Source organism: Macaca fascicularis, chromosome 7 (assembly GCF_037993035.2).
Source record: "Macaca fascicularis isolate 582-1 chromosome 7, T2T-MFA8v1.1".
Lineage (NCBI taxonomy): Eukaryota > Metazoa > Chordata > Mammalia > Primates > Cercopithecidae > Macaca > Macaca fascicularis.
Window position 1 is genome coordinate 104475564 of NC_088381.1, and position 10743 is coordinate 104486306.

The 10743-nt window shown below is 49.8% G+C and overlaps 1 protein-coding gene across 1 annotated transcript; it reads right to left on the reverse strand.

Annotated features, from left to right (window-relative positions):
* Positions 1 to 4422: 4422 nt before the first annotated feature.
* LOC135971715 (uncharacterized) lies at positions 4423 to 10413 on the reverse strand. The gene is made up of 3 exons (XM_065547606.1): positions 10203 to 10413; positions 6702 to 8806; positions 4423 to 4528 (listed from the first exon to the last, which is right to left on the reverse strand). Exons 1-2 carry the CDS (start codon positions 10411 to 10413, stop codon positions 8091 to 8093), a joined length of 927 nt encoding a protein of 308 aa, XP_065403678.1. The 3' UTR covers positions 4423 to 4528; positions 6702 to 8090.
* Positions 10414 to 10743: the final 330 nt, after the last annotated feature.

The window sequence follows — 10743 nt, forward strand, 5'->3', positions numbered from 1 at the left end:
TGACACACACATATACGCAAACTTGTTGGCACTATTTGTTGTAGCAAAAATAGCAGTGAATTTAATTTACAATGTTTATATCCCTCTGCTATTAATCCCAGCATTCATTTGGGTTTCCCTAGATGCCTGGAGTGGTGGGAGTGGATTAGGGTAAGGGAGAAAAAATGTCTTTTCTTTAATCTATGACAAAAACAATTCCCTCTTCCCTTTTCATCCTCCTTCCTAAAACACTGTTCTTCACCCAAGAACCAGCTTTTCAGACTATCTTGATTTTCACTATTGTCACATTAATATATAATGATCCCCATTCTGCTCTACCTAAGTATTATATTTACCAGAAAGGTGTGGTTATCAAAGAAGCATTCATTTGGATTCACTTTTCTGAACTACTCCTCTTATACTATATTCTGAGGAAGGCATGGAAATGACCTGAGTTGATTTCTAAAGTGTTTTTCATGTCAAAAAATTGTAAGGTACAGCACAACATGCACACACTTCCTTTTCTTATATTCCGTTTTGTTCAAAGACGTTAGAAAATGTTCAGGAGACACCATGTCCTCCTTCAAATACTTTCCTGAGTTATCTGGTTAACTGAGGCTTAGCTGTATAATGAGAAGCATGTCTTCAGGAGGGCTTAAAAATATATGTTTGAGATTCTTTTTTTTGGACAGCTGGGTCATAGAGTTGTGAAATCCCAAATGATTCCTTGAGTTCTGGTGACACGTCCAGGCTGCCTAGCTTTGCCTTCATCATTTTTATTGACACAAAAAAATGTTCCTGTAGAGGAAAAAAGTGCAGCTTTTATGCAGTGATGTCCAAGTGTACGTTATTCATTCCTTTTACAGAACTCAATGTATATTTTACCCTAAGGGTACATATTTCTCCATGAGACTAATTGCTGTAATAGAAATAATGATGTCTCCTATGTACCTAATACCTTTATCCCCCAAAACCCTCATGTGCCTTAGCAGTTCCATGATGAAACACACAGATCATGTGCATGTTGTGGCCAGAAGCCATGGCTCAACTTACACACAACTCTACCAGGTTAACCCTCTGTTTTCTGCATATATATATATATATGTGTGAGAGTGTGTGTGTATGTGTGTGTGTGTATCCCCTCTGATGTAAGAGAAACAGAAAGTCAAATAATTTTGTTTCACAGCTAAAATATTATAGATAAGTCTGTTTCTAAAAGAAAACTCATACTTTTAGCTACTTTAAAATTGAAATAAGAGGTAGGGGAGGCGTTTTCTGGAAGTTATAATCCATAAATGAGCTATGTCTGAATTTTCAAAACAGAATTTAAATAACACATCTTTCTACTGACTGTATTTTTTCCTCTTGGGAAAACTGGATGGATGTTTAATTCTAAAATAAAAATTAGGGAAGTGTTGAAGAAAATATACCTATTTGCATCAATTACCATTGAAGAACTTCATTTTCTGTCAGAGTTGGAGAAATGTGTAGCACTGTTCCAGAATGATACAGCTGGATTTAGAGAGTTTTAAGTACCTGGAAAATCTTCGAGGTATGTAAAACATTTGCAGAGTGTCTGTTTCTTGTTTTGAATTGCTTTTGGTTACCTATAAGTTAATTTGCTTTATTTAAGTTTTAAATCCATTTGCCAATGCATGCGGTATAGTACTTTAGCAAGAAAGTGCTGAAATCTACTGGCATGAAACATTCAAACTGCAAATGGAAAATCTGCCCAGTCAAGTGGTGCTCCAGTGTTTCCCCTTTAAACACAGCAGCAGCAGTGCCTGGTTGCTGGAATGGCCTTGCTGGGGAGGCTTGTAAATGTACCATGCATTATATAGCCCAGGAAGCAGGGTGATTTGAACAGACTAAAAGAATTTTGACTTTTCTATTTTCTGACTTTCAGGGATTTCATTTTTAGCCTTAAGCTGGCATTATGAAGGTTTTTTACATGGAGTAATGGGATCATTATTTCTTTCCCTAGTGAAAGGCGTGTCTCCAAGAATGGAACCATGTGGTGGGGCAGAACTCAATCCCAAAGGAATTGAATATGAATCACCCAGGCAATAAAAACTGCTGAGGGAATCTGTGTTGTCAGCTCACCAGAACATCAGATTCACACCTCTGGTCCTGCAGGAAGGTGTTATGGGGTTTTTTAAAGGTCCCCTGTGGCCATGACCTTGGCTTTCTATCCTTCTAAGAAGTGGCTCACCGGTCAGCCAATGTATTGGGCTGGCATTTTGATCCTGCAGGAAATAGAACTAGCCTTCTTCCGCAGTCCTCTATATCCACCCTAGAAGTCTGACAAGAATGGTAGCCTCAGTGGTATGGCTGCATCATGCATAGGACGCTGGTCCAGCATTTCTGATGCTAATCTCTGGTTTTCGCAATCCTTCCTCTCACCCTGCAGCCATTAAATTTACAGTCTGAATATCGCATAGAAACAGAACCCAAACTGTAGCACTTTAATGCATAAGAACTACAGTAAACAGAACTGTAGGAATTGAAATAAAACATGAAGGATTAGTATTGTCTAAACACTCTTCTTTATTTTTCTAAATTTTCTACTTAAGAGATTTCTTTGTCCTTTGTGTCTACTATGCCCTTCCTTGCAAAGTAGTCTGATTTTTATTAAATGTCCTGCCAAGAATATGATTTTTAATAAACGTACTACCAAAATGGATTATGCGATGACATTATGAACTTAAACATCTTTAAGATTTAAAAATGTGTAGGTAGCTTCACTGCATAAACAACATTTTACAAATTATTTCTTACCTCTGTGCAAAAGACAATGCATCTATTGAATAAAATCAGCAACACTTGCTTGATTCCCCCCACCCCACTAAAAAAAAATTGGGCTAATTCATATTACTTTTAAAACATTTTATTGATGAAAAATATGAATCATATGCAAGCAGCATTTTTCCCCCTCTCTCGTTAGAAAAAACACAACAGTTTGTACCTGCTGGCAAAATTGGTTTACTCTGCAAGGATGGTACTGTGTTTTACCCCTCTTGGCTTATTAAAGAGTTAAACACTTTTGCAATTATATTTATTTCATTTTTACATTTCTCTCCCTTAGCCTCTGTGTGTCCATTGAAAACATTTTTGGGTCCTTTCACAATTTTCCCAGAACTGCCTTCCAATCGTGCCCATGGAGAGGTGGTTATACTCTGTTCTCCCACTGGCTCAGACACGCAGCTTGTCTAGAAAGCCACAGCCGCTGTGGAGGAGGTGAGAGGTCAGCTCTTTCGTTGGTCCTGGTGAGGGCAGAATTTTTACTTAGGCAGGAGGTGCACTGACTGGCAAAGGGAAGAGGAAAGGGTTCGCCCTGGACCCCGCAAATCCGCCTCTTGGAGCGAACAGCCGGCAGGTAGAGGGTCCTATTAGAGACTGCCCAAATCCCGGGAAGGCCAACCCCAGCCAGGAAGAAGACCTGAGGCGTAGGACTCCTGCGCAGGAGGTTGCAGGAATGCCCCGCCCTAGCCCCAAGGTTCCTCCTGGCCCGTAGAGCTTTCGTGATCTCCGCCAAAATGCGAACGGTGAGGTCCTGGTATGGATCCAGTTTTTTGTCCGAAACCTGAAAACACTAGCTTGAGATTTCGCAGTTCTGGCCCTCGGGCTCGACTCGGAGGCGCATCCCCAATCCCCACGGAACGAATTCCGCATAGGCCGCAGCTGAAATGCATTTTCCCAAGGCAGTAAAAGTGACCCCTGCCCCTAACAACCTTCCGGGCTTTCTCTTCTGGCTACCACCTCTCCCAGGGTGCGCTGAAATCTCTTTATCATGATCGTTTTTTTATAAATGAAATGATTTATTTTTTCGCTCTTTGCAGGGAATGAAAGGAGTTGATCCTGACTCCAAGATGCATTCCAAAGAAAGAAAACGCAACTGTAGCCCGGACTCCGCGGAGGAAGGCCAACTGACTCCACCACGTGCACTTCCGAGCCACTTGGGCCCAGCTCGCTGTGTTAATTATGGGTTCTAATTTTATTGCAACTCGGCACCTCCTGGTTTGTTCCCACTATAGTGGTCTTAAAAAGAAACACACACAGGCATACCCCAGAAAGAATCCCCGAGAAGGCAAAGGTGGATTTTTTCGGTGCTTGAGTTGATGCTCTGAGTGCGCACTGAGAGTTATCGGCATGTCCTGACCCTCGGGAAACAAATTACAGTCAAGAGCAGGGTATTTCCCGGTCCTCTCCATGCACCTCTGTGCGCCGCTCGGCCACGGGGCTCCTGGAACATGTTGTGCACCGCCCCAGTGGCTGCGGACCTCACCTCGACGCCCTGGATGGCCGGTGCCAGGAGGAGACGTGCAGGCAGTCTCCCGCCCTCACCCAGTCATCTGCGACCTCCTCGGCGTGGATTCTTGGCCCGTAGTGAGGCGGACAAGGTTGCAGATCCTCTGTGCTACAGGTTCTGGGTCCGGCCTTGGGCGGCATTCTGTCTTCTAAAGTGTGGAGGTGGGTAGAAGAGTGTCCACTTTCAATGTAGACACCTGCGGTATGGGGGCTTCTTTGGGGGCTCCAGCGTGAGATGCTCCTGCAGATTAGGGGAATGGAGAGAACAACAATGGGGACATGGTGGAATTCAGATTTCCCCCTGTTAATTAACAATATGATTTCGTTTAATCCAAGTGTCTTGTGTGCTCTTATTTAATGTCTTATAAAACGGGAACTAGAATAATACCTCCTTGGTACGGTTGTTGTGTTAGACGTGAGCCCTCAGCAAATTGTAGGATGAACTGGAGAAGAATGGGTCCATCACTCCCCACACCTTTCCCTGCAGAGTTTCTTTGCTGCCCCCAGCTTTCCCGCCCTGGCGCAAGGACAGCTCGCTACCAGTGTCCTTGAGTAGCCCCTGGGGGCCGCAAGAGAATCCAGCCCGGTAGGGCATGGAAGGGGGGTTTTCGGTGAATCGTGAAAAGACATGATCGGGTTTCCCTTGGAGCATGGTGGAGAATGGTGGGGAGCTTTGGAGTCAATGGAGAGTTGAGGGTGCAGAGGGATCTGAAAGGGGGTACCAAAAATGTCGGGCTTTGAAGTTCTGTGGATTTCCAAAGGCGGTTCCCAACCTTGTCAAAAACTGCAGTGGGAGCGCGATCTAATCTGGTTCCTATAGGTGGCGCTGTGACAAGGTGCGGTGGCCGGGAGAGGCGGCTGGGGTACCAGAAGACTGCTGGAAATTTTCTGTGACTCCGACGCTAACCCTCTGCTCCCAGCCTCCGCTTCCTGTTTTCGAGGGATTAGCTAGGACTATGCAACACCAGTCTCCGCTTTCGGAGTCGGCACGGGGCTGGTGGGTGGCGGGGTGAACTCGGGGAAGGCGACAGGCTGGAAACACAGCGCCTAGACTTTGCAGCGCACCAACCCCCTATCGCCCGGTACGCTGCTCAGGTGCGAAGACTCGCCAGACTGCACAGGACTGGGGGCGACTCGCAAGGGCGTCATGCCACCTAGAGGAAACGCGCAGTGAGTGAGCCCTGGGTCACTGAAAATGGGAGAACTCTCGTGTCCGTCAAGATGACTCCGGCCTGAGGGTTGATTCAGACTCCTCGGAAGCCAGAAGTTAGAGTGGGTTGGTCCCTCCATCAGCAGTTCGGGCCCAGCCGAAGCTTGGGGCCTAGAGGGCAGAGGCCCGGCTCTGATCAGAGAACAGCGGGCTGGGCCTCACAGCCTGCAGGCAACCTGGACCTTGCAATAAAGCTGCATTCAACATAACTCAGACCACAGTGGGAGCCCCCGAAGGGTTTCATGTGAGGGTTTAGAGGCTTGGCCTGGTTCTCGTTTATCTTTTCCAGACAGCATTTAGGCCAATAGGGTCTTTGGAAGGAGGCAGCCCCAAAGCCCTCACGCCTGAGGGCAGGGTCTCAAACCAGCAATCTTGCTTTTCCCACACGCAGCTGCACCTCTCCTGAGCGCTGCAGCTCACGGCTGTATAGTGACCATGTACTGCGTCCTCCTCACCAAGCTGCGCAACTTCTGCTAATGCTGCCACCCTGGCAAGACGAAATCCCCCTCCCTCTGGCCCTAGGCCGCTCCCCCCTTCCTCTGTTGGGATCCGATCCTTGTTCGCTCTTGCAATCCCGCAGCCCAGAGTTTTGCCCCCTGCATAAAAATATGTTCTCTTTCATTTGCGGATTTAATAAACAAACGTAATCATATCACATGGAGCTCCACACTGTCCTTCTGAAAGCAATTCCACTGTTGAAAACTGAAAAATGGGTGTAATTTGCGTTCAGAAAGTAATGTTAGGGTCACGGCAATTTCCCGGGCCGTTATTTATTTTTACTTTAAAGTCTTTAGGAAAGATTTGCTTATATGCTCGGAAAACTTCCAAATGCGAGAATACCAGCAATCCCGCTCGCCTTCAACGCGTGGGGTAAGGGGGGTGGGGAACAATTACTGAGTGACGCTAATATGGGGAAACTGAAAAGAAATGTCGATTGTTTTTATTGTAATAGAAGGAGTGAGCAAACAGAAAAACCAACCCCGGGTGATCGGAAACAGGCAGGCGGAGAATTAAAAGCGGATTTCAGACAGCAACAGGCCCCTCCCCTGCCCTCGCAAGGAGAAAGCGGGCGACGAGCTCTCTCAGCCGGTGGGGGCAGATCCCACCGCCCGCAGGGCTCAGGTCCCGTCGCTGTCGGACCCTCAGAACGCCGGGACGCATTTCCGAGCTCGGGCCCGACCCAACCCGCTGCCATTCTAGCTACCTCGTGGAGTCACGGAGAGACTCTTGAACCGTAAGGCTCCTTGATGAGACGGTGGAGAGACAGCGGGGCTATTCTCCAAGCATCTTCCGGTCGCGCTCTGCTCCTCTCGGTGCGCTTGCGGCTTCTCCTTGGGCTGGCGCGTCCACAGTCCCTCCAAGTCCAGGCCGCAGGTCAGTGTGTGGGCGCCTCCTGTCCTCCTCTCCCACTCCGGATCTGCCTGGGGCAGAGGACCCCTGAAGGCTGTCTCCCTCCCCAATCTCCGAGACTGCTCCTTTTAGCGGCCGCCCCCTCCCGCAGCGAAGATCCTGCAGGGCCAGCGGTCCTGGGCGGACCCTCCCTCTCCCCGGGCGCGGGGCGAGCTTCTGGCTGTCACTTGCCGCTGCAGTTTCTGGGAAACTCAGTTGGCCCCTTACCCTGCAAGACGGGGACATAGCAGCGGGCCAGAGTTCTGGAGAAGCTGGGCCTGTTTTTCTCTCTGCACAGCGCGCAATACCCCAAATCATCCTGAAAGGTCTTGCCTTTACTGCGTTTTCTCCCAGACGGCTAGAAGTCAATGCACTGTGAAAATCCCAGTCCCGGACCTCGGACTCTGTCTTGCAATCCCTGAAACTCCTCCGAGTGGACAAGAGGAGGGCACCATCGCCTGGACCTCCCTTGGGGGATCGTGTCCCCAGCAGGGGGCAAGTTGCAGGAATCAGCTCCTTAATATTTTCTGCTAGCTCTGCCTGTCATAACTGCAACTCGGAATAGAACAACCTCTCTCCCGCGCATACGCACCCCCTACTCTCGCCCTGTCCTCCCATCCGCAGTCATCACTGACCTGTACACCCGCAGGAGCAGGCTTCCTGGAGTCGGTCCAGGTTGGGGATACAGGGAGGAGTCCCCGCGTTCCGCACAACCTGCAGTGCTTGGGTCTGGGTACAGTCTGCCCGGCTAGATTCCTGTTGCTTCTCCGCGTCTCTCTGCCGGCCGCTCTAGTGCCGGGAAGGGGGCGCCGCAGGTGACTGCCCGCGGCACTGGGACGGCTGACAGATTTATGGAGACTTCACAGCATCTGACTGGGGTCCGCGAGGGCAGGGCGGAGTCCGGTCGATCCGGTGGTGCTGGGGTCTAAAGCTTCCCCAGCCACACGCCTGGGCCAAGCTGCACCCAGAGTCCCCGGCCCATGCTCCCCTCGGGCGGGTGTACACTAGGATCCGGCCAGCGCCGAGTGTACTGGTTCCTCCCACCCGGTGCAGCCCCCCTTCTTCACACTCTCGGGCCCGGCTGGCTTCCAGTCTCCCACTGAATAAATATTTACCCAGAGAGCGGGTCGCCCCTCGGAGGAGGCCTCGACGCGACTAGGAAAAGGCTTTTTGGCTTCTCCGCGGCCTGAGCCAGCTGCAGGCCTTACTGGTTGTGTTTTGGTTTTGGTCTTAAATTTCTCCTTTTAGTCGAAATTTTTCCCATCTCTTTGTGATCTTCTGGGTCCAGAGTGAGCAGTAACCAAGGGGCACTGACTCCAGCTGACCCTTGTTCTTTCTCTAAGTCCTGCATCCTTACGTTCATCGGGACTGACCAGACCTTAGAGTTCTCTCTCTTCCTTCTCCCATCCCTCTTTCTCTCCCTCAGATCCGTCGTCTCTGGGTCGGTCTCAGCGGGTCGCTGACTACCTCGCCCCAGCACTCGGCCCGCGCCCCGGGAAGGCTTCAGCCTCACCCTCTTCTGCTGGGATCCCGCTGACACTGTCTGCAGCTTCGGCTTCTTTTGGTCCCAGATCGGGGGCTTCGGCTTGCCGCGGATACTTAGTGGCCCAAAGCACCTAAAATTGACTCTTCCTGCGCTCTTGAGAATGCCAAGACCACCCAGTACCTGCAACCGCCGGCATGAGTGGGGCCTTAGGGGAGCCGCCGGCGCCACGGACAGGCCCTCTGCCCAGTGAGTTGCTACCCCTGGCGCGCCCAGGGGATCCGCAGCAGCTAAGGCCACATGGTCACAGCCAAGTCCAGCAGGTGGAAAGGGAGAGATGGCATTGAACCTATATGAGAACTGGGGAGATGTGTGACAGCTGAAGGAGTTGGTAGGAACAAGAGGGAGCTGTATGTTACCTCCATATAACCAGAGCTCTAAACCATGTCAGTTTCTGAACCAGTCTAGGCTGGTGCTGTAGAACTGCTAAAGCTCTCGCAAAGTCTCCAGAACCCCGCGGGACATTAGGTCTTGCCTGTTGGCATGCGAACATCCTTGTACCAGCCTAGCAGCCCTGCAGACTGCAAATTCTCCCTAGGTGCACGGAAGTAGAGCAGATTCGGCGCAGAGGTCGAAACTCACTGCGTGTCTGAGGTGGGAGGAGGATTCCCGCTTGATCAAGTTGCCGGGCAAGTTCAGTCCCTCCCGCAAGCCTAAGGCAAAGTCGTAAGCTCCCCTCCGATGAGGCAAAGCCTCAACTAATTTATCTACCAGCCTTAAGAAGGAGCTGCTGCTTCTAAAATCTTTAGATTTCCGAAGGCTTTCCTTGTGTAAAAATGCCAGGCGGTGCCACATGGTGTCATCCAACAGGTATTGGGGGTCAGACCAGGGTGAAATTGCTATCAAGTCAAACTTCAAGATTTTAAACATTTGAAACCAACCAACAAAAAGGGACAAGTTCAACTATGTCTAGTTGTGGGATTTTTCCCAAGATTCCGATTCTAACGAATGGTGTTTTAGTTCATCTTTATCTTTCACATCCTCCATTCTGTTAGGTAACTTTGAATTTACAGTGCATCCTAACCATAGAAGTGAGAATCTGGAGATCTGTTCCTTTGCAGAAGCATAGCTGATCATAGTTTTTTCCCGGGTTCTTGTAACTTACTGGCCTGAGATCTGGGACCAGTCAGCTTCCCTGGGTGTAGACCGGAGCCACACACATCCCTAGGGACTGCTGGGGAAGCAGCCTGAATCCTGTGTGCACAAGGAGCCTTCTGGATTGTCAAGTAGCAGTAGCAGAGTTCACGACCCCAAGAAGTACAAACTTCCAAATTCAGGAAAATATTTCTCTTCTTGTTTATTATTTTGATTCACATTCTCCACAACCCTAAATGCAAATATTAATAACTTTGGCTGCAAAAAGGCATACGGTACACTTTAGGTTAGACTTAGAGTGAACAAAAGTGAAAATTCAGAAGTAGGCAGAACTGCAGGGCCTCTGGGAGCTTGACGGAAGACGAGGGAATTACATCCATGTGCAGCGTCGGTGTCCACTGTCTTGGGACTAAGTCTCTTTTACATTTAAACAAAACTCTTTCGAGGGGGCTCACTGGTTTGGAGAACCCACGCAAACTCTGGCACCGAGAGCCAGGGGCCCAGGACAGTGGCTGAATGTGGAGGAGCCTTGGGCTCCATAGTGAGTGCCCCACGCACTGGCAATCGGTCGACTTGGGGCGGTGCGTTCGCGTTAGCCGCCTGTGGTTCAGTTCCCTGCACACGGCGTGGCCCCTGCCTCGAGCCTGTGTGGCTAGTGGTTAGCCGGTCCACCTGTACCGGGGGGCCACCGCAGGAAGTTGGCGGTAGGAGGAACCTCCCTGACCTTAACAGTGGCCCCCACCTGTTGCTTGGGCTCCCCGCAACGTCCTGGTTTCTCTGGCCGGCCTACCTTCTCACACCTGCGCTCTCGCCACCTGGCATGGACTGAAGTGAGGTAGAATCGGCAGGTGACACAGATCATCTCCTGACAGTCCCCAGAGGCCCGCATGACAGATTTTGCTAAGACAACTCCCTCACCCCTGTGCACGGTGGCGCCGCCTCCCACCTATAGTCTTAACTTCAATTCTGAGACGTCCATCGTTCCCTAGAGGAGGTCTCCTAGGGCCCCTTCTCCCTTCGAGTCATTCATATTCAGAACAAACGCTTTCATTTGTTTATTCAGCATTTTACCAGCCTGATTTTGCTGTCTTTTTGTGCCTCTTCTGGGAAGATGTCAAACACCCATTTTCATTGTATTTAGTCACCCAGGTGGGGAGCCAGCCTGAAAGAGACAGCGGAAGGAGTTTCCTGGACTGCGCTGTAGCTCACCGACCCGCAC

What these genes read in the sequence shown, in the direction of transcription:
- LOC135971715 (XM_065547606.1), bottom strand. Translation starts at nt 10,413, where the DNA reads ATGCGGGCCTCTGGGGACTGTCAGGAGATGATCTGTGTCACCTGCCGA. An exon ending in CTTCCTGCGGTGGCCCCCCG is followed by an intron (nt 8,807 to 10,202) that starts GTACAGGTGGAC and finishes GACATGGTTTAG; the next exon opens with AGCTCTGGTTATATGGAGGT.